This window comes from Balaenoptera borealis, assembly GCF_965194805.1.
Source record: "Balaenoptera borealis genome assembly, chromosome: 16".
NCBI lineage: Eukaryota > Metazoa > Chordata > Mammalia > Artiodactyla > Balaenopteridae > Balaenoptera > Balaenoptera borealis.
The window spans coordinates 81738172-81760891 of record NC_138872.1 but is presented as its reverse complement, the minus strand read 5'-3'; the positions used below and the strand labels follow the sequence as shown (position 1 = coordinate 81760891).

Sequence of the window (22720 nt, the reverse complement as noted above, 5' to 3'; positions counted from 1 at the left end):
GCGCCCGGACGTGGAGGCTACCCCGTCCCCGGCACGCAGCGCTCTCGTTCGCAGACACACACACACACACATACACACACACACACCCCTGAGGGGCAACCTAGAGGGCTTCCGGCTTCCGTTTATTGCACGTGACACAACACCCAGCCCCCAGTCTCCCATCCCAGACCCTCGACCACGCCCAGAGGCGGCCTCGCGCCTTGCTGGGCCAGCCTGCTTCCAAGCTCCCGGGCAGACAGGTGCCCGAGGCACAGGGCCAGGCCCGAGGCCGCCCTCACCAGTCCTCGCTAGAGAGCAGAGCCCAGGCGTGGCTGTCTTCTCTGTTCCTGGGGTTCCCGCCGGGTCGGGCCCCTGCACCCTGACCTCAACCCCTAAGGCCGTTCCAGCAGTGCATGGATGACAGCAGCGATGTAGGGGAGGCCCCTTCCCGGGGCCCCCTCCTCTTCCAGGATGTGGTGGGGCTGGCACAGGGACTCCTAGGGGGAGGGGCCCAGATTAAGTTCCCCTTGTCACCTCCTCCTTTCAGCTGTAGGGTGGGAGACCACCCTAAAGGAGCCTGGGCAAAGGGAGCTGACAGGATGTAGCAGGCAAAGGTCAAGGGCACCCTGGACGTGGCTTGGGGACAAATGAGATGCAAGGAAGCTGCCAGAGGATAACAGAAGGAAGATGACACAGGGGGCCGCGGCTCAGAGGAAAGGACAGACCTGCCATTTCCAGAGGGAAATGTTGGAGTAGGCAAGCTGGCACATAGAGCCCAGGGGAGACGGCCAGGGATGGGCCCCCGGCACAGCAGGAGCAGACGCAAACACACACACACACACACACACACACACACAGGCAGCCACGGTCTGTACAATTTATACAAGAGACGGAGACCCAGCCTGGGCCCCTGCATCCCCTACAAATATAGAGTTCTCTCTACAAAATATAGATAATTTAGCCCCCTATAGCAGCTGGGGGGGGGGATGGTGCAAGGAGGAAGGTTAAGACCTACCCTCTAGGGAAGCAGAGGGCAGGGCAGGGAGAGGGCTTAAAAGGCACCATCAGCACTGAGAGGGGAGGGGCTACAGGAGGGTGGCCAGAGGCTGGGGGCCCAGGGTCTGGGGGCACCAGAGTGGGGCCTCTGAGGTCAGTGTTTATGAGGGGAGGGGGGTTCACTAGTGTCTTTGGTAGGGGCTGAAGGCACCACCGGTGGGGAAGGGGGTTTGCACAGGAGTCTTATAAATAGAAGTAGGGCAAGGGGGTAGGGGTAGGGGTGACTTCAGGTCCTAGGAACCCAGGAGCCGAGTGTAGACGACACAGAGCAGCAGCATGAGGACCACGTAGAAGAGGATGAAGCCTCCCAGACCAGAGGGGGGCCAGAGGGGCGGGGGGGACCTGCCCCCCGCCCGCTTCACAGCCTCCAGGGTGGTCCACAGCCCCTGGGCAGTGCCCTGGAGGAGATCCGAGGGCGAGCACAGGTCAGCCTGGGAAGGGAGAGTAGGACAGATGGACAAGGACAAAGGACAAAAGACGTCAGCAGCAGCAGCAGCAAGACAATCCTTCCCACCCCCTGCCCTCACGTGCCAGGGCCAGAGCCACGCCAACATGCAGAGTGCAGGGAAGGGAGACATGCGGGACAGGGCCTGGCGGATGTGCTTCCTGCTGAGGAGCAGACACCCCCCGTGAATGGAACCCTGCCATCCATGCAGGCTGCCCCGCTGAGCCCAGGACACTGCACCCTTTGTAGGAGAGACCAGCCCTGGGCCCCTGAGGACACACCCCCATACCTCAGGAACCCCCATTTTTCGACAAGCTTCTAAGAAACTCTCCACATTCTTCCGAGACTTGAGGGCACTGAGTTTTGGCTGGGGGTGGGTAAGAAAGGAAGAAGAGAGTAAGGGGGAGGCCCCAGGAGTCCCCATCCCAACCCCTACTTCCTGCCTGGGCCCCAACTGACCACAGCAGGTGAGGGCACGTGAATGAAGGGCACGGAGCGGGGCCGCAGCTGGTTGGCCAGCTGACAGAGGATGACGCCACTGGCTAGAGCCTCTGCCAGGTCCTCGGGCAGGGGCCGCTGCAGCTGGGACTCAAGCACCTGGGAGGCAGGGGAAGGAGGGGGAGAAGTCAGGGTCTCCAGGGGAGGTACCAGGGTAGGCAAAGAGGCTGTTGAGGGAAGCCGGGAACCTCCAGGCACCATGTGGAGCCCAGGCTCCACCCACGTAGATCCCACCTCTCATACCTGGCGCAGCTGAGCCATCACCTCCTTTTCGTCCAGAAGCTGGGGGGATCGCCGAGGTCTCAAGACAGAGTCCGGTGAGGAAGGGCCTGGAGACAGAGGAGGGTGTGGGGCCGCCTCCACTACGCACCATCGACTTTGTAGCCGGGTCGCAGGGTCTGGCACCCACATCGCCTGCCTCTGCGCTTGTGGGATTTTCAACACAATGGGACAACTGACCAGAGAACTCCCAGGCCCGAAGGGACAGCCCCAGCACCGGGGTTAGTGCTGGACTAGCACCGGGTTAGTACTGGGGAGGAGGGAAGACCCACCTGAGCTGCTCTGAGAGGAAGAACGGAAGAGGAAGCTGTTTGGTCTCTGAATGGAGCTGAGCGGCCGGGCAGCAGGTGCGCTCGCTGGGGGCCGGGGCCGGGGGCAGGAGAAGCATCCCTCAGTGTCCTACTCCTCCCTCAGGCCACCAGGTCTCAACCCCCCCACCACCACCACCTACACAGGCCCGCACCCTCCTCCCAGCGCCGCCGTCCCACCTGGTCCCGCCGTAGGAAGGGGCTCCTGGGCGGCGGAGGCGGGGGTGGGAGCACCCTGCCCCCCCGCAGCTCCCAGCTGGGTGGCACTGGACTTGGGCGTGCCGCTGCGGAGAGACAGAAGGGGAATCGGGGGGATGCTCAGGGGAAGGGGGCGCAGGGCGGGGACCGAGGGAGGCGGAGTCCAGGAGGACACATACTTGTAGGTGGCCTGAGCGGACGAGGCGGCAGCACCCCCGCCAGGAGCCCTGACCCCCAGCTTCGGAAAACTAGAAAATGAAGGTGTGGGGTCAGCAGTGCCAGGCGGGGCTCCGCCAACCCCGAGAGGCAGGGAAGCTCAGGAGGCCTCACCGCCAGGGCAGCTGCTCCCACGCCCACACCTGTCCTTCCTTGGGGAACCCCACACGCCACTCTGCTGCTGCTGCTGCTGCTGCTGCTGCCGCCGCTCGCGCTCCTGCCACAGCTGCAAGGTGTCTGGGCGCCGCCTCTCCTCCCCTGACGGCTCCTCCCGCCTGCGGGGCAGAGGCAGGATGACAGGTGGAGCGGGGCCGGAGGAGAGGGCAGAGGGCGGCGCGATGGAGTACAGGGAGGAGGCGCCGCCTCAGGTGGCTCCGGGTACCTGCTGCTTGGTGCCCTCTCCCCATCCCCTGCCACAGGGCTCGATTCTGGTGGCCGCTGCTCCTGAAGAAAGAACAGCAGAGGGGCTGAGGGGGTTCCCCGAGCCTGCACTGGCTCCCCTCCTCCAGCTCTCTCATGGTAGATGGACAGGCGACGCGGGCTCCCCTCACCTCGCCAGCACCTCGCTCTTCGTCCTCCCCAGGGACGTGGCTGTCGATGAAGTCAACCTGCTCAGGGTCTCCGTCAGCTGGAGAGAGCAGTGTGCATCAGCGAGCCAATGGGGGCGCTTAGGCCCTCGTCCATGCCCCCCTGGCCCCTAGCCCGTGACCCCACTACACACCAGAGCCATCCTCCCTCCGCTCCCTGGGTCCCCGAGGCTCCCGGGCCAGCTCTGAGATCCGGAACGACAACTCGGAAAATTCATCTGTTGACTGTAAATGCAGAAATGCAGATAGGAGACAGCCTCTCTGGAGTCGCGGGGCCCATGGGGTTCAGGGCCTCAGGCTCTGCTGCTGAGCCAGACCTTCCCCGCGAGATACTTGGGCGAGCGAAGGAAGAGGACTCCAGCCATCACCGGTCACTCTGAGCTTTAGAGGTAGCAGGCGAAGGGCCCCGGCTCAGAGGTTCCCCTGGGCCTGAGATCCCCCATGATCCTTGGAAAGGAGGCCCTTACCTCATTTCCAGACCACCTCTTGCTGCCACTGTCAACGCTGTGGAAGCCTGAGTCCAGCCCTCCGTCATACCGACGTCCCGGAAACAAGTCCTCAGCGGGGCTGGGGCCAGCCAGGGAGAGCTGGTCAGCCCCATTCTGGGCAGCAACCCCGTCAGCCGCCCTCCGGAAACCATGGGGTCCCTGGTGCTAGGAAGGGGTTTAAGTATCCAGGGGCTTCCTTCCTTCCCACTTGCAACTTACCAGGGGCTGAAACTCGGGGGGCGGGAAGGGGCCAGGTCCCCCAGTGCAGACCCCCCGCGCCGCCCAGCCTCTGTTGACAAATACTTGAAGATGTGAAGTTTCCCCTTCAGGCAGATCTAGGTGTGGAGGCGCATGGGGGGTAGTTAGGGGAAGAGAGGGGGGCCTCCCAGATCCTTCTTGGCTACCAAAGGGACCTATGCCCCCAACTCCTGCCCATTCTCGGGCCCGTCCTCACCTGGGCAGGCGGGCTTTGCAGGGGGTTGCTGTCCAGCAAAATGACCTGCAGGTGCCTGAGGCGGCAGAAGGAGACCGGGATGCGGGAGACACGGTTACAGGAGAAATCCAGGCGGACAAGAGGAAGGTCTCCCAGCTCTGGGGGTGGGTGAGGGAAGAGTTAGAAGCATGCCCCGGGGCGGGGCCTTGTGCTCACTTCCGCTGCCCCCTGCTCTGGCTGGTGGGTCACCCCTGGGGCCGCCGCCTCTGCCCTGGTTGGCTGAGGGCGCTCCCCAGGAACCACCTCCCTGCTCCTCTTCCCGCTCAGACCAACTTCAGCTGCTGCCCACCCCACATGCTTCCCTCGTCTTCTCCTCCCACCCCACCGCCGCTTCCTCCTTCTCAAGTGTCCATCACAGGGCCCAAACCAAACTGTGCCACCGCGTTGCTCAAAAGCCTTCCAGGATCTGCAGCCGGGGCTGCTGCGGGTGAGCGGGCTGCACCCTGCACAAAGGCACGGGGAGAGGGGGCTGTGACCGTACAGCGCTCCGCTAGCCAAGCCCGGGCCCACCCACAGGAGAGGGCACCCTTCTCCACTTCTCAGAAAGGCACAGCTGGATTAGTGGTGCCCCGGGACACAGAATAAGAATAAAAATCACTGCTCTGAAAAATTCACGCCAAGCTGGCAGGTAATCCCCGTTGTCAGTGTGACATGCTAGCTCAGAAGTGTTTTCTGCCGCTATCATGGTTCGTCCGCTAAACTGCATCGTCGCTGTGTCCCAGAACACGGGCATTGGCAAGAACGGGGACCTGCCCTGGCCCCCGCTCAGGAATGAATACAGGTATTTCCAAAGAATGACCACAACCTCTTCAGTAGAAGGTAAACAGAATTCGGTGATTATGGGTAGGAAAACATGGTTCTCCATTCCAGAGAAGAATTGACCTTTAAAGGACAGAATTAATATAGTTCTCAGTAGAGAACTCAAGGAACCTCCACGGGGAGCTCATTTTCTTGCCAGAAGTCTGGATGAAGCCTTAAAACTTATTGAGCAACCAGAATTAACAAATAAAGTGGACATGGTCTGGATAGTGGGAGGCAGTTCTGTTTATAAGGAAGCCATGAACAAGCCAGGCCATCTTAGACTATTTGTGACAAGGATCATGCAGGAATTTGAAAGTGACACATTTTTTCCAGATATTGATTTGGAAAAATATAAACTTATCCCAGAATATCCAGGTGTTCCTTCTGATGTCCAGGAGGAGAAAGGCATTAAGTACAAATTTGAAGTATATGAAAAGAACAATTAATGTGAAAGTGTTTTCTGATCTATTTCAAGACTCCTCCTCCCCCCGAAAAAATTATGTATTTTTTGTTGTAGAGACTTTTGTTGACTTTAGATCTATGGATAATTATTTCTAAGCAAAGTACTTTTATTCCCCATTAATCTTAACTAGACTGTATCAGATACCATTTGTGAAACATTTCTTGCTGTAACTTCCTGAATTCCCATCAAGAGTCAAGAATAGGTGACCAGCACTTGCCTAGGGCGGAATATCTACCAAGACAGCCCAAAGTGGGAGAGTGCCCTGGCAGCATGAGTTGAAACCAGAGCCTATAGAGCTAGGAGCTAGGCAGATGGGTCCAAGGTCAGAAATGGATTATAAACAGAACAGCTAGCATTCAGTTATTAAAATTAGATCAAAAGAGGGACTGTGAATTACTTTATATGACACTTCTGACAAAAATTCTCTTCACTCAGACCAGGAGTCAAGAAGTTGAAAAATCCAGGATATTCCTCAGGGATAGTAAAGAGGCAGGTACAAGACTACCATTTCGGTGGTTAAAAGAGAAGGTCTGAGACCTTAAAAAACTTTGTTTCTGATCTTCAGTGAGATCGCGTGGGGTGTTCCAATGATAGAACAAGAACTGGCTGCTCTTTACAAAAAAGAATAATCTAAAATCAAGCATAATGGCTAAAATTAAAAATTCCAAGAGGTAATAAATTGAGAATGAATATTGTTAGAAACCAAAAATTAGCAAGTCAGAAACTAAACTTCACAGAATTAAAAAATGAAAATTAAAACATGTTTTACCCAACACGTTAGCAAAGATTTAGATTAAGTATCCAAAAAAAAATAGCATTTTCTGCCTTATAAATTGGTACAACCTTTTTTAGAGTGTAAGTTAGCAACATCAATTAAAATTCAAAATATTCTGGGTTTGGACCCAGAACTTCCACTTCTAGAAATTAATCCTGAACAAAGATATGGACCCAAGAGTATCTGTTGCAACTTTTTTTTTCAAACTTGGAAACAGCCCAAATGTTGATTAATAAGAAATAACTAACCAATATGTCTATAAAATGTAACATCTACAGCAGTTAAAAAGAATGAAGTACTGACAGGAAAATGCCAAAAATTGCTAAGTAAAAGAAGCAAATGTTTAATAAATGTTCATGTGTGGGAAAAAGAAAAAGAAAAAAGAAAAAATCACTGCTCTCTGGTCAAGCACCGTTCCCTGGTTAAGGAATTCATGATCTGGCTCCGCCCATGTCTCGCACCTCGCTGCCCACCCTCACACCGTATCAGACAACCCTCCACCCCCTTTGCTCTGGGCCTCTCCACATGCTGTCTGCTCAGGTAGGAGAACCCCATTTTTCTGTCCATGCACCTTTCAAGGTTCAGCTCAAGGGTCATTTCTTCTATGAAATCTTTCTAAACACTAGGTTGGAATTTATTGCTCCTTCCTCTGGGCCCCCAGGGCATTTTGCTGGGGTCTCTTTTATGGCCCAGAGAGAGCCCTGATCAAATGCTTATTTGTACCCCTACTGTCTTAGAAGGAAAGAAGGAGTTGGGGGGAGCCTAGAGAAAATGGATGGCCACCTGACTCCCCTCTCTTGTTCTTCAAAACCATGGGTAGCATGGCCCCAGCCTTCCCACCTAGCCCTGGCTTGCCTTTCCAACCACGTCTGTGCTGGACCTCCGTGTTTTACACACAGGGTTGCTTCTGCCTGGGTTGCAGAAGGATGGAGAACTCTCCTTCAAAGGTCAGCTCCTGCTGCACCTCTGGGCTGACTGAGGTCTCCCCCAGGTCCCTGCGCAGAGGCACACGGCTCCCTCTAGCCCCTGCGGCGCTAAGTTTCCTGTTCTAGCGCCTCCCTCTGCTTGTCTCTCCCCATTAAGCCATTAAATCTTAAGAGTTGGCCCCAGATCTGAGTGACATCACTCACATCTACCTGGTCCCCACCTAAAACACAGGAAACCCACACACACAACAATGCTGGCTGAATAAAGGAAGGTGTGCCTGCTTTGGAGCAAAGGCTATCAAGTGTCGGGTACATCACAATTAGCTCATTAAAATGGGGTTGCCTTAGCTCCAGCTCACTGGTTCAGAATCTCTGGGGAGGCAGCACAGGACCTCACCTGACTCAGGTTTTGAGAGCTTCGTGGGCGCTAAGTGGTGACACTGGGTGACCTTGAGGGCTCCTCTTGACCGTGAAATTCTACAGGGTGCCGATGCACTCACCACTCCCCTTCCTGTACCTTTCCCCACATTTGTCAAGTACAGCTAATAACCCATGCCTTGCCAGCCTCAGAGGGTTGCTGGTCAAGAGCAAAGAAAATAATTTACAGTGTGTCTCATACATTGCAAAACCCTGGGCAACTAAGGCATTATTTTTCCTTGAAGATTCCCTGTCTGTGACTCCTCCAAGGTAGATACACACACACACACCCTCACACCCCTCCAGTTCTTCCTTTTCCTCACCGTCAGGCAGGGTGCTGAGCTGGTTCCTCCGCACATTGAGATCCCGCAGGGAAGGGAGGCCGCACAGCTCTGCGGGGAGAGACTGCAACTCATTGCTGCTCGCATCCTAGAACGAGGAAAGAAGTAGGGAAGGAGCCACAGACCCGGAGCATCAGAAACTACCTCCTGGACCTGGCCGCCTGCTTTAGTCTCGGCTTTTCCCCTAGGGCGCATCCCTCCTTTCCCTGCCCTCCCCTGCCCCCCAAAGGCCCCTAGTGCCTGGCTCATCGGTCCCTCTTGTCACCCTGCTCCCCATCCTCACGAGCTGTCGCAGGCTTGCCAGGGCGCTGATGTCGGGAGGTAGGGCCCCCAGTTTGTTGTTGCTGACAATGAGCACTCGCAGGGGCAGCTGGCAGATGTAGGGCGGCAGCGATGACAGCTGGTTTCGGCTGTGGGAGGGAGGAGGGCAGTGGGCTCACCCTCCAGGCATGGCCTCCCAGCGTCGCTGTCCTTTCAGGGTCACCGGGAGGGTCACTCAGGGTGCCGTTCACTGGTACTTGGGGCCGAGAAGGACCACCCCCTACCCTCCGGTGGCCCTGCCTCCCTACCTGAGGTTGAGGTAGGTGAGAGCTGTGAGATTCCCCAAGGCTGGGTTCAGGCACCTCAGACAATTGTGGTAGAGGCTCAGACCCTCCAGGGACACCAGCTGGCACGCTGCCTCTGGCACCTCGGGGAACCGGTTCCGGGACAGGTCTAGGGGAAGCAAGTGTCAGGAGAGAGCTTGCAAAGACACAGCCCTGGACGGGAAGACCTTGAACTTCCCCAGAGCCAAGGAATTAGACCTATAAACCTGGACCCTCTAGAGCGAGAAGAAAGCCTTCCGTAACCTGGAGCCCATTCCAAGCATAGTCAGAGCGGCAAAGGGAAGGCAAAGGCCTTGGGGTCACTGGGCTGGAGAAGCCTAGACTTGGGGGAGGGGGGCGAGCCATGAACACCATCTTCAAACACACAAATGCAGGGCTATTCTGTAAGAGTGGCTAGATTCTATAACTCTTGTGGTTCCTGTTGTTCTGTGATGCCTGGAGAGGTGGAAGGCAAAGGTCATAGGAGAAGGCTGGTGCTCCAAAGGAACTAGCAAGGTGATGGGCTGGGAGGTTCAAGGTAAGAATATGAACAACCCCTGGGGGACACGACCGAGAAAGCTCTTCCCTCCTAGGCGCCCTGTCTCCCAGCCTCTACCTATTTTCCACCAAGGGTTATTATAGCCTGGCTCTAGAGACCTGACACTGGCCACCAGTTTTTCACCAGCCCCTGGGATCAGCAAGCCAGGCCCAAGGGACTATGAAGTTACAGATTGCCAAGGACCTGGAGGGAAAGGCAAGTGGACCAAGCCGGAGGCGGGAGGTGGAGCCCCAGGCACACCTTCTTCAGAGCTGGCCTCCTTCCTGCTTCTACTTCCTCTCTCGCTGACCCAGACTTCAGACCAGCTCCTCTACCTCGAGTCTTGGGCACGGGCGAGGAGTGGAGAGGGTGGAAAGGACGGGAGAGTCTACTACCATCCTTTTCTCTCAACCAGTGGCTTGCGAGACCAGCGCGAGGAGCCCGGCACGGGGCTCCTGCCTGGCTGGAGGCCCTCACTGCTTAGACGGCTACAAGCCCGGCTTTGTGCTCCCTCTGCGCAGCCGGTACTGCGAGGGGCCCAGGGCCTGCTGGGGAAGTCCCAGGGGACAGAACTTGGGGGAGCTTCTTAGAGGGCCCTCTCCACGGAGGGGCAAGCAAAAGCCGAGGGGAGGGGAAGCTGGGGTATATCCCCCAAGGAAATGAGTCTTGTGACAGGAAATGAAGTAGAAATAACCTGTCAGGTTCTGTCTCTGGGCCCTGTGTTTACCAGGGCAGACGACAGCCTGACGCCCCAGGAACCCTCTCTGCTCCCAACCCTGGCGTGCACAGAAAAAAGACCTGTCACAGGAGAAGACAGTTCCAGAGAGGGTGGGAGGATGAGATGCAGTCCTCCCGCCCCCCCCCCCCACCTGCCCGCTTTCTCTGCATCCACAAATGTGTGTGCCGCACGCGCATGTGGATGAGGGGGGTGGAGGGCAGGTTCCGATGGGGCGAGCCAGGGAGCAGGGGCAGAAGCTCAGAGCGGGCGGAAGGGAGCGGAGCGGGGCTGGAGGAGCAGCGCACAGGAGGCACAGGATGTGGTCTGTGAAAGAATGAGCTGCACTTCTCTTTTGTGAGAGCAGCCCTTCCCCCCATCTCAGGATTCATCCTACTATCAGGGCCCCGGGACCGAGTCCAAGGGACATCAGGGACCTGCGCCACAGCACACGCGCAAGGAAAACGCTGGTTCAGAAAGAGCTGCGGAAGCAGGAGGAGAGGTTCCACATGATTCAGTCAGCAGAGCTTGAAGTTTTTAGTCTGTCAGGGTTGAAGGGCGAGGAAGTGTGGAGAGCAGGGTATGGGCAACAGACTGGGTTCCTGTCACTTCCTCTTTCCACCCCAAGCTACAGGCACCCTGCTTGGGGAGAGGGGCCGGAAGAGAGAGTTCTGGACGAGAGCGACCCACCTGGCCTAGAACTTGGGCCCTGAAAGGACTGAGGATTCCTGTGTGGAGAGCAGGGTAGAGAGGGGTTCTCAGGAAGCTGGGATTGTCCCGCTTTCCCAGGAGAATGGGCTTCACCCTGAGCCGGAATGCTGGGGGAGGAGGCGGAGAGGGGGTGGGAGCTGGGAGGGGGCCCGGGAGTTCTTGGGAGTTCTCCCCAGGCGTCCACTCACACAGACAGAGCCCTAAGGAAGTAAAGAATAACATTTGGTCTTTGTCAAAAAACAAGCAAGGGGGAGGGGAAAGGGAACAGACGGCAAGTGTCACACAGCTGCTGAGGTCAATCTGGAGCTGGGGGGTTAGGCGGCTCGGGGGGACTGAGAGGGACAGCAGTGGCTCCCGGGTGCCCTGAACTCACTGGCCGCAGAATGGGCGAGTGAGTTTACCTAGCAACCCAAGACAAGTGGAGTGGTTTCAACTGGTTCTCTCCAGAACAGTCGAGGAAAGAGTGTGTGTCGGTGCCCACTAGGGTGTTTGCAGGTGAGCAGGCACCTGCTGGGGGGCAATGCAGTCCCAGGGCACTGTCATCAGGGGGGCAACTCTCATCCAGCCCCAAGTCCCACCCTGGGCTCGGCTGGGGTGGGGCTTTGGGAATGCAGTCCTCCACCCCTCTCCCAATCCCCACCCCCCAGCTGCCAGCCCAAGGTCAGAGTTTGCCTCCTGAGCAGCTGAGGCCTGACTCACTTGTCACAGTGGAGTCCCTGCACCCTACCATCAACAGACACCAGGGTGGAGGGAGCATGATTAGAGGAATCCTATGGGTGGGGGACTAGGAAGGACAGTTGGACCGTCTCTAGCTTCCCAGCACTCCTAACTGGGAGATAAGATTTCCTTCCTTTCAGCAACTGCCTCAAGTCCCTCCCCCCTGGGGAAAGCAGAAACTGAAATGGGAATTCTAGGGTCTCTGTGAGATCACAGGCTCCACAGTGACCTCACACACGCAAGAAGGAGGAGGAGTCGCAGATAAAGGAGTCAGGGATAATAGGAGGAAGAGCTCGCGGAGAAAAGAGTTGGGGGAGGTGGGAGATTTGCTTTTTTCCCACAGGCTGGCCGGGGGAAGAGTGGAGAGTCAGCGGCCTTAGGGGGCAGGACTACAAGCAAAGGAAACAGAAACTTGGGGCTGTCAGGGGCAAACGCATGGAAGCGGGGGGCCTGGGGCTGCTCTTATCTTGGTGGAACAGGGGAAAGAGTTGGAGACGAAGTGGAGAAAGAGAAAGGAGTCATTGGGCGGGCTCGTGGGGGCTGCTTTATGGAACGATCAGAACTGAGGTTGAAGAGATCACGCAAATGAGCCAAGCAGGTGAGGGGCAGGACCATTCTACAGGTGCGCAGATATGCAAATAAAGAGAAGAGGGGCGGGGTAGGGGGGGCGCTCACGACGCTCGGCCAGAGACTTTTGAGTGTTCCGTGCAAACGAGAAAAGCGCTCATTGTCTAGTAGTTCTTAAAGTGGGGAGGGGGTGAGCAGACTTATGCAAATCAGCAGAATCTAGAACTCCGACGGCCAGGTGATGGGGCGGGCCAGACTCCAGGGCCCGGGAAGAAACAAGCGAGGGGCGGGGCTATGCAAATGAGGGTCCCGGCCGGGCTCGGAGCTGGGTGCACTCACCAGCCTGGGTGATGTCTGACAGGTCGTAGCTGCGGGCCGCGCCCCGGGGGAAGTGCTTCAAACGCCGGTTAGACAGGTTCAGGGTCCCGGTGGCCACGGCCTCCTCTAGGGCCCGCTCTGCACTGCGGCTCCCGGGCAGACCCGGAGACCCTGGAACGGAGGTCGTGGTCGCCGCCTCCTCACCCCCGGCGGCGAGAGAGGCCGCTACCGCCGCCGCCATCCGCTCCCGGCGGCTCCCGCTGCCTGACTGACGGGACCGGCAGTCCCTCCTTGCCCCTCCCCCTCCTCGGAGCCGCCGTAGTCGCTTCCAGGGGGAGGAAGCGGGCTCAGGGACCCGACGGACCAATCGGGATCCCGAGACTCGTCGGAAGTGGCTAATCAGAACCCGCCGGCGGGGTGGAGACTCCGGCGCTGGAGTGAGGCGAGAGAAGGGAGGGGGACTAGAATAGAGTGCTCGCCAACGGCCTACTCTCCAGGCCGGCCCGCCCCGCGCAGCCGCATCCAATCACAAATCTCAGGAGTGGAGATGGAGCCAATCAGGTCCAATCAGGAGGAGGGGACGTCGGCCCTCCACTAGAAGGGCTAGAGGCCGAGAAACGCAGACCCCGGTCATCTTCCAACGAAAACCAATCGCAAGCCAGATACAGGCGAGTGACGGTCAAGAAGGCCAATTAGACCCCCCGGAGGGAACCTGGCCCGGCCTCTTCTCTGAGGGACGGCTCTACCTACGAATACCATGGGCGAGAAGTCGGTCCCTTCGCTAAGGAGGAGGCGGGTGAGTTAGAACTTTGAGGTTGAGGTAAAGAATGTGAGTGCGGCACGCTGGGCTGGCTGGAAGCAGTGCAGGGACTGCAGTAGTGTGTGCGAGCTGGACGTGTTAGGGAGCGAGCCAGCTTTGAGGGCGCCAGGGTGACCGTGGGGATGGGGGGAGCGGGAGGCAAGGTGATGCCTGAGGCTAGTGTACAGGGGGTTGTTGCAGCCGAAGGGACCGTGGATGCCATTCTGGCTGCGGAGACCGAGGCCCCGCGACAATCTCCGGAGTCCGGGCGGACCGGTGGCTTCCCAGGGGCTGGAGAGGCCCAGCTCAACTCCTCGAGGGAGGGTTAAGGGAGACCGGGAAAGCCTCGAAAATACCGCCCGGCCTACACCCCTGCCCAAAGGAGCGCGCCTGGGCAGGAATTGTGATGATCAGACCTGGGGGGTTAGTCTAGAAGGGACCGCCTCACCTAGAAGAAGTCCTCCGTTTTACAGATGAGGAAACTGAGGCGGAGGGAAGTCGATGAGCTGTCAAGAGCAAACAGCGGGTTACTGACAGCTCGCACTAGAAGCCACGCTTCCCCCTGCATCAGCTTTTGCGGTGGACTTTTTTCTGTTCGTACCCTATTCTTTGCCTCCCGAGGTGAAATGGAGTGGATCAACGGGACCCAGTAACAAGAGGAAGCTGCAGATACTTGTTCCGTCTGCTGAGAGATCTTAGTATCCTGTTAGGTGGCATAAGGACCTAATATAATCCACTTCATTGGTTAATAGTTGCCAAGCCACAAATAGCTGAAGGTTCTTTCCCATAAGTCACATCTCACACGTTGACATTCCGAGACATTTATCGAATTTTTAAAGTTCCATCCTACGTGTCCCAAACGAGCTGTTTACTAGTCCTTCTGAATAAGGGAGTTTGATTGGATGGTTGACCGTCTTTTAGCTAACACAGAAAACAGATGAGTCTATAATACGATGCAGCTGAGGGCTGTTGTCCAGGCCTGGATTCCTCAGAGTTCCTGGGAGAGCCAGCTACTCCTTGGATGGATTGGTGTAGATCCTCTGCCCCTACGTGGACAGACACAGCCCCAGCTCCTGCTGTTTCTCATCCGTGTCATCCCCCTCCCCCCATAAGAGTAAGTTAATAGCTTAGACTCCGGGAGATAACCTAAGCTTTCAGAGTAAATCCATCCCTTTCTTCCACCTTAAGAGGTTGCCCTTCATACATGCAGTCATGTTACTGTCCCAGGAAAGCAGTCTGCTTTTGGATGTGTTTTTCCTGAGTCTGTGCTCAGCTGTGCCCACTTTCATGTGATGCCTGCTTTCATGAGATAGATGGTCTAATTAGCAGGGTCACCTTGCCCCCTCACCTGTCAAACTGAGTTTATACTGTTTTTTGTTTTTGTTTTTTTGAGTTTATATCCTTGAGCTACAAATCCCCTGGAGGCTCTGGCCTGCCGAGATGTGAAGAATTCACCAGTGTTTCTCTACACTTAGTGCTAAAAGGGTATCAAGTGGAAAAACCTCCTACTACTCCCTGAAAGTAAAGGCCTCGTCTACCAGTAGTTCACACTTTATTGCTCCTGTCCTGTGCATATCCCATGAGCCACTGGGTGGCTAGAACTGGGCTAGAACCAAGGAGCTAAGAGAGAAAATCCCGGGCAAGGTTGGGGGAAATAGGTCACAGTGGCTGGGTGGTGAGGTCACAGAGAGGTTTGTCTGACCCAGACTCCATGGGGGTGGGGCCTAGGAGGCAAAGGGGCCCCAGAGGTTCCCCAAGCCCAGGCAGGGGCCATGGTGTGGGAAAAGCAGCAGGGACAAAGGCCAGGGAGCTGAGTACAAGGGGCCAAGGGGCCCGGAGAGATGAGGGCAGGAGCAGGGAGGGGGCAGTCAGAATGGTGAGGAGAAGCCGGAGACGGAAGCTGCAAAAAGTCACCGGGCTCTGCAGACTGGAGGAGGGGCTCAGGGTGAGGGGGCAGGAGGCGAAGCAAGGGAAGGGCAGCAAGATGGCAGCCAGAGAACAGGGGAGGGGTTATGTGGAGAAGTTGGACAGGGAACAAGGCAGACAGGGAAGGGTAAACCCACAGACCTAGAGAGAAAGATGGGAGGATTTGACAGCCCAGAGCCCCCAAGGTAGTGGTTAATAAGTAGTTAACAGAAGGAAGAGGCATGACCCTCATGGAACCCCTGTGCACCCAATTCTCCTTGAGTAGGTGAAGCGGAGCTGCCCTTCATGTGGCCCAGAGCCTGGGGGTGAAGAGAAGAAGAGGAGAGGAAAACCTACATCTGTTCAGTTGTTCCCCCCAGAGCTGGTGAGTCCTTGGGGGGGCAGGTTGGTGCTGAGAATAAAGGACTGGGGGCCGCTGAGGGGCCCCCATGACCCCTGCTTTCCCCCTCCTGCCCCCACAGGTGGACCACATCATCTCATTCCTCCCAGTCAGAGATGTAGTCTCTCTAGGCCAGACCTGCCACTACCTCCACGAAGTGTGTGACTCTGAGGGCGTGTGGAGACGCATGTGTCACCGGCTCAGTCCTCGCCTTCGAAAGCAGGGTTCTGGGGTCCGGCCCTGGAAGAGAGCTGCGATTCTGAACTGTACACCTTCCCGGGAACTTCTAGTTCTCTCTGCTTCTGTCCTACCTTATTCTGGGATCCCTCCTGCCCCATAAAGTTGCCTGATGACCTCAGTATTCCCAGCCAACCTTCCAGGGCCCCTTTCTCTGGAAGAAACTTGTTAGATTTAAACATACTCCAACAAGGACTTACTCCAAGTCTCTAGAGCTGCTCTCGGACAGACATTGTCACCCAGAGCCCCCATTCCTAGCATCCCTGCCAAGTTGCCCACCATATTCAAGCTCTTCCAAATCTTACCTTGAGACATCCTCCTCTCCCAAAACCTGGAGTTTTCCCTCCTCTAAACCAGGATTTTTCAACCTTGTCACTATTAAAACTTTGAGCCAAATAATTCTTTGCAGGGGGCAGGTGCTGTCCTTTGCATGGTAGGATGTTTAGCAACATCCCTGGCCTCTACCCACTAGATGCCAGTAGCACCTCCCCCAGTTCTGACAGCCAATGTCCCCGAGGGACAACAATCACCCCCAGGTTGAGAAATATGCTCTAATCCCCTCCCTTCCCAGGGAGCCCCTATCCAATAACTTTGTCTCACACAACGGAGATGAAGGGAGATGCAGATAGCAGATCCAGAGCTAGGGGTGTGGAAAGGTTACTGGCCTTTCCCAGTCATTCCTTTTCACACCTCTTTCTGCTTTTCTATGCATTCTTATATTTCCTTTGATGTCTCTGATGCAAGTTTGGACCAAAGAAGTGCTCACTTAGAAGCATGTGTGTAGCCCTGGGCTGAGGTGGGGCAGAGAACTTTAGTTCAGACATGGGGCATAATTTCAGGTATCTTCTGAGCTTTCCACGTGCCCTTTGGAAGGGGTCTTTCCCCAGGCCTGGGGATGGGGAGGAGCTAAACACCCATCCATTGAGAAATCTTGCTTGCCCACGCTCTGTTTCATCTCCCTTGTGCCTCCCCGACCCCTTAAACCTCCCTCTCCTTCCCTTCTGCAGACACGAAGGGCCTGTATTTCCAGGCATTTGGGGGCCGCCGCCGCTGTCTCAGCAAGACTGTAGCCCCTGTGCTGGCCCATGGCTACCGCCGCTTCTTGCCCACCAAGGACCACATCTTCATTCTTGACTACACGGGGACCCTCTTCTTCCTCAAAAATGCCCTGGTCTCCTCCACCCTTGGCCAGATCCAGTGGAAGCGGGCCTGCCGCTATGTTTTGTTGTGTCGCGGAGCCAAGGATGTGAGTACCAGGACCCCGGCAGCTGAGACCCCACCTCTTTTCCGGGAACCCAGGGCCCACACCAGTCCTGAGGCGGCATCCTCAGGACAGCCGCCCTCCGATACCAGGAACTGGAAACCAAGTTCGCTTTTCCCAGCCCTGGACCCAAGTATCTCATCTCCCACCCCAGGATCCAGCTGCCCCAGCCTCATCCCACTGCAAGGCTGGAGATCCCAGACACCTTCGTCTTTTCCTACAGTTTGCCTCGGACCCGAGAGGTGACACAGTTTACCGTAAATACCTCTACGTGTTGGCCACTCGGGAGCAGCCGGAAGTGGTGGGCACAACCCACAGCCAGTCCTGTGACTGTGTCGAGGTCTACCTGCAGTCCAACGGGCAGCGGGTCTTCAAGATGACCTTCCACCACTCCATGAGCTTCAAACAGATTGTGCTGGTTGGTCAGGAGACCCAGCGGGCCCTGCTGCTCCTCACAGGTGAGGCTTAGAGCAGTGGTTTGCAAATTGTTTCCTGCAGCTTCTTCAGGACCCGCGGCAGCGGGTGGGGAAGGAGGCCTCTCACACTGGCCTCTGCATGCCACCTCGTCCTGGTCTCAAACCAAATAGCGCTGCTTTGGTCTGTCTGTCTCCTAGTCTAGGATTCTGCATAATGTGTCAGAGGAATAAAGGGCCCTGCTGCAAAAAAAAAGTGGTTTGGAACCCACCCATCAGTAAATGCCTGACTTTTTTGTTTGGTTTTGTTTTGTTTGTCCTTGCCTCTCGGCTTATGGGATCTTAGTTCCCAGACCAGGGATTGAACCTGGGGCCACAGCAGTGAAAGCTCCGAGTCCTAACCACTGGACCGCCAGAGAGCTCCACTGATTTTTAAAATTCTAATCTCCCCAACCTCCATGCCAGGCACTGTACTTTATATGCCAAACTGCCCCTGTTTTCTGTGTTCCCTATACGTGACCACACTCCCAAGCCCCCAAGCCTGAGATCTTCTGGACTTCTTCTTTTTGTTTTGGCCTCACCACGCAGCTTGTGGGGTCTTAGTTCCCCAACCAGGGATCGAACCCAGGCCCCCTGCAGTGGAAGCTTTGGACCGCCAGGGAATTCCCCCCTTCTGAACTTCTTAATGCTAGGCAGGGCCCTGAATCCCCAGACATCATTCTTCCCGACACTCAAATTGGATTCCACCAAATCCAACTGCTCGATTTTCTCTGCACTCATCCCTCACACTGAAGAGCTCCCCTGGTTGATTTTCGGTGGTGAAGGCTGGAGGCTGGGGTACTTGAGGTCACTGCCCCCTTATTTCATCTCTACCCTTTTCCTTCCAGCCCCACTCTAGGGCAGCAGATGTCTCATCCTGTATGGCTTAGGGAGTCTCTTGGGAAGTGAATGTGGTTATTGGCGGGTCCCCTCCCCAACACGGTTGTCTGCCTCCCCGCCCCCTCCCCCAGAGGAAGGAAAGATCTACTCTTTGGTAGTGAATGAAACCCAGCTGGACCAGCCACGCTCCTATACAGTTCAGCTGGCCTTGAGGAAGGTGTCCCGTTGCCTCCCTCACCTGCGTGTGGCCTGCATGGCTTCCAACCAGAGCAGTACTCTCTACATTACGGGTAAGAACCACCTCCCTTCTTCTCCAGACCCCAGCCTTGGACAGACCTTCCAGATACAGAACCCTCCCTTATCCTTATTCCAGCTCTGTGGGGGACCCGTAGAGCATTTCTAGTGGGCGTGAGACTCCCCAGATCTTACATCTTTCATCCCAGGTAGGGCCCGATCCCTAGGAAATGGGTGCCCAAAGCTGCTGAGCTGAGGGCTCCCAACCCCCCAGACCAGGGGGGAGTGTATTTTGAGGTGCATACCCCAGGGGTGTATCGTGATCTCTTTGGGACCCTTCAAGCCTTTGACCCCACGGACCAGCAGATGCCGCTTGCGCTCTCACTGCCTGCCAAGGTAGGATCCTGGAGGGGTGGGGCAGACCAGAGGGGGCGGGAGCAGGAATCAGATGATTGATCAGGGAGGGACAAGGGACCCAGGGAGAGGGGTGACATAGAGGGCAAGACCAAAAGCGATCAGCTGGGTGTGGCAGGTTAGCAGTTGTGAGATTCTGGAGCTCAGAGTTCCCCTGGAGACAACTGAAGGCCCACTTCTCCTTTCTACCTTACCTCCTAGGTCCTATTCTGTGCTCTTGGCTACAATCACCTTGGCCTGGTGGATGAATTTGGCCGAATCTTTATGCAGGGAAATAACAGATATGGGCAGCTGGGAACTGGGGACAAAATGGACCGAGGGGAACCCACACAGGTGAGATTGCTTCCCAACTACTCTCATCTTGCCCCCCTTCCTCTAATTCCCTGACCCCTGGATCTCTCCACATCTCTAATTTCCGTAGAATCCACTTTCTACTCCCTAGGATGTTAAGCCAACCAGTTTGTAATGCCTGTGCTACTGTATCTCACCCGGGGTTGGCACCACGAGGTGCATTCTGTGTGGCTCGTGCTATAAATGCAGTAGGAGTTTAGTGAAGCAGGGAGACCTGGGTGGGCTGAAGTAACTCCAAGAGGTGAGATGTAAGCAGGGCCTAGTGGGTTAGATAGGATTCAGGTGGGTACAGGGAAAGGCATCCTATGTAATGGGGATGGGGACGAAGCTTGCACATCCCTGGGACGGTGGAAGGCCCGGCCTGACTAGAGCAGGGTGTGTTTTGGAACTCGGTAGCTACGAGGTGGTATAGGTGTTTGCGAGCCTACAGAAGTATCGATTTGGGAAAGAGCCACTGCGGGTTCTGGAGCAGGAGAAGACAACCCCCTGGATGATGGAGAACGGGTCACGTGGCCAGAGGGCACAGTGAGAGGCCCACCGGGAGGCTGCTGAATGACACCAGCGTTTGAGACAAGGGACTGGGGCTGGTACAGTGGCAGTGGGAACAGAGAGGAATGGAGACGTGAAGTGTTGTGAAAGAAGATGAACAGCCTCTGGAAACTGACTAGATATGAGGACAGTGGGGTAGGACAAAGGTGGCTCTGGCAATAGACGGTATCACCAGTAAACATGCCAGTGGGCGAGGAATGCTGGTTTGAGGAGAGAATGTGAATTTAGGCTTTTTCTTTGTAGTGAGAGTAAAACACTAAAGTAGAAATGTCTAGCTCGATTCCAAGTTGGAACAAGGTTGAAATGACAAAAGTAGAGACAGAGGGGCAAAGCTGGGTGGTCACCACGATTGTGGGTGGAGGGACTGAAAGAGCTATCTCTGAGAGAGAGACACACCCTCAAATGCCACATCTCACAGGCCACGGGCACAGAAAGTTTTACCCAGGAGGGGGTGATTAATGGTGACAGTGATAGTGTAGGAATATGCTCCCTGACATGGAAGGATGGCTATGCCGTACTTTTCAGTGAAAAAAAAAAAAAGAAATTCGTGAAATGGTTTACACAGCACAATCCCATTTTGGTTTAAAAATATACAACTTGCGTGTATAGATTTGCTGAGGCAGCAGTGAGGAAGAATATCCAGCAAGATGCTAATAGTGGGTGGTGGGGCTTCCAGTGATTTTTAAATGAATTTTTGCTTGCCAATATTTTATAATTGTCCTGTAATGGCCGTGAAATTACTTATCTATGTCTTCAAAAGTAAAGCGCTCACAGTCTCAGGAGCAAGCGTGCAGGAGAGGCCCTGGGATTTGGCTGCTGGGAGGTCCAGTGACTTTGGAGAGAAGTCGTAGCGTAGTGGGGAGAGAAGCCAGATCACAGAGGGTTCAGGCGAGACTGGCTGTGGTGAGACCAAGAATGCGGTCCACTTCAGATTGATCACGTAGCCAGTCCTACTGCCTAAAAGACAGAGGTAGGAAGCAGCAGGAATCAGGTGGAAATGCTTTTCCAAAACAGAGTGGCCATTTTGAAAGATAAAGATATGACAGACGGAAAATGCTAGAGACGGAAGGAAGGACGGACTCAGTGGGAGGCAGGTCCTTCCAGGGGCCTAACCTGGAATTGCACAGGGACAGGGAGGAAGGCTCTTCCTCCCCCGAGGCTGGAAGGCAGGCCTGGGGGGTGAGACCAGGGAGCAGAAAGCAGGCCCTGGCCTCAGGCAAGAGGCCTGTTTCCAGGGAGCCGAGAGGAGGAACCAGCAGCCATGCTAGTGCCCCTGTGGTCAGACTGGAGCTGTAGGAGAACCAAGGAGGAGTGATAGCTGCCCGTCTGCAGTCGGCAGGGAGGGCCTCCTTGGGGAGGGGGAGGGTACTCTGGGGCCCACCTCCTCCCTCCGCTAGCTTCCCTAGGGGAAGCTGTCACCCTTCTCCAACCCAGCCCCACCCCACCGTGCCTTGGTGTTCCCCACTTAGGGACCCTGCCCTGTGTTCTCAGGTACATTATCCGCAGCGCCCCGTCGCCCTGTGGTGTGGCCTCAACCACTCCCTGGTGCTGAGCCAGGGCTCAGACTTCAGCAAGGAGCTGCTGGGCTGTGGATGTGGGGCTGGAGGCCGCCTGCCAGGCTGGCCTAAGGGAAGTGCCTCCTTCGTTAAGCTCCACATCAAGGTCAGAGCAGTGTCCGGGGAGCGGGCAGCCAGGGAGGGCCAGAGCAGTAGAGCCCACAGGACTGTAGCTGGGGCTCCCACAGGGACCCAGGGACCCCGTGTCCCAGCACCACCCACCTCCCTTTCCTGCCACGTACCATGGCTCCTGGCTCTCTCCCTGAGCTGCCCCTGCTGGCCCGCTCCGACCTCACACAACCCTGGGGCTCAGCCAGCCAGCTCACTTGCTGGCTCAGGGCTGGTCTGAGCAGGAGGAACGCAACAGCTGGGGCTTCCTGGGAACCCCTTCCTGGGGCCCCACTCAGCCCCTCCCGCTCTGTCTCTCCTCCAAGGTCCCTTTGTGTGCCTGCTCCCTCTGTTCTACCAGGGAGTGCCTCTACGTGCTGTCCAGCCATGACATCGAGCACCAGCCCGCCTACCGGGACCTACCAGCCAGCAGGGCGGCGGGGACCCCTGAGCCCAGCCTGGGGGCCGGAGCAGCCCAGGACCCTGGGGGGGCGGTGGCCCGGGCCTGTGAGCAGTACCTCAGCCAGATCCACAGTTGCCCCACGTTGCAGGACCGCATGGAAAAGATGAAGGAGGTCGTGGGCTGGATGCCCTTGATGGCTGCACAGAAGGATTTCTTCTGGGAGGCCCTGGACATGCTGCAGAGGGCTGCTGGAGGGGTCGGCCAAGGCCCCCCAACACCTGACAGCTGACCCCCCTCTCCTGGCCTCACCCCTGGAGGGAGGGTCTGGCCCTGGGCCAGGGGCTAAGGAGAGGTGGAATGACAGCAATGAATGCTGTGTGTGTGTGTGCGTGGGGAGGGGGGTGCAGTGGGCTAGGGCCTGCTAGACATGCCAGGGTGGGCCAGGAGCTGTTTTGTACAATGTTCAGGGGGCTGCCCAGGAGGGGCCCCCAACCTGACTATCATGGACAAAAGATTTGATGGACAAATAGAATAAAGGCTGAAGTGAGGCCCGGTTTGTAACCCTGGGGCCTGGGAGGAACGTGGGGTGGGCAGGCAGAGTGGACGCAGCTCTGGCTGTCAGTTGCTGCAGACCTGACAGCACCTGGATCCTTCAGCTTCCTTCTCCCGCCAACGCCAAGACCTGATGCCTACTTGGTTCCCCCACTTGGATCCTCTGTCCATCAGACTGAGGAAGGGGCTTCCTCTGACTTCAGGATGCTTCCTACCCATTTCCCTTCATCCCCAACCCC

At 56.5% G+C, this 22720-nt stretch overlaps 2 protein-coding genes and 1 pseudogene across 10 annotated transcripts; 2 read left to right on the top strand and 1 right to left on the bottom strand.

Moving 5' to 3' along the window:
* Nucleotides 1-101: 101 nt before the first annotated feature.
* On the bottom strand, nt 102-12661 carry LRCH4 (leucine rich repeats and calponin homology domain containing 4; the record flags this gene model as incomplete). Of its 3 annotated transcripts, none has more annotated exons than XM_082361291.1 (18): nt 102-476; nt 1770-1847; nt 1940-2077; nt 2222-2307; nt 2530-2613; nt 2746-2849; nt 2943-3011; nt 3123-3254; nt 3362-3423; nt 3531-3607; nt 3701-3791; nt 4034-4133; nt 4274-4389; nt 4509-4645; nt 8253-8358; nt 8554-8680; nt 8840-8984; nt 12442-12661. In XM_082361291.1, 18 exons carry the CDS (start codon nt 12659-12661, stop codon nt 372-374), a joined length of 1977 nt encoding a protein of 658 aa, XP_082217417.1. In that variant the 3' UTR covers nt 102-371. The 3 variants fall into 3 exon arrangements, with proteins under 3 accessions (XP_082217417.1, XP_082217415.1, XP_082217416.1); XM_082361289.1 differs by lacking the exon at nt 102-476 and adding an exon at nt 843-1466; XM_082361290.1 differs by lacking the exons at nt 102-476; nt 2530-2613 and adding an exon at nt 843-1466.
* On the top strand, nt 4654-5952 carry LOC309613864 (dihydrofolate reductase pseudogene; annotated as a pseudogene). The gene has a single exon. The product of its transcript is annotated as a dihydrofolate reductase pseudogene (transcript).
* On the top strand, nt 11025-22477 carry FBXO24 (F-box protein 24). Of its 6 annotated transcripts, XM_082361293.1 has the most exons (11): nt 13090-13216; nt 13693-14333; nt 15411-15509; nt 15607-15790; nt 16769-17007; nt 17246-17480; nt 18446-18604; nt 18823-18944; nt 19164-19295; nt 21354-21524; nt 21853-22477. In XM_082361293.1, the coding sequence occupies exons 2-11, from the start codon at nt 14241-14243 to the stop codon at nt 22216-22218; spliced, it is 1800 nt and encodes a 599-aa protein (XP_082217419.1). In that variant the 5' UTR covers nt 13090-13216; nt 13693-14240; the 3' UTR covers nt 22219-22477. The 6 variants fall into 6 exon arrangements, with proteins under 6 accessions (XP_082217422.1, XP_082217420.1, XP_082217419.1 ...); XM_082361296.1 differs by lacking the exons at nt 13090-13216; nt 13693-14333 and adding an exon at nt 11025-12133; XM_082361294.1 differs by lacking the exon at nt 13693-14333 and having other exon boundaries at nt 13086-13216.
* The last annotated feature ends 243 nt before the right edge of the window (nt 22478-22720 follow it).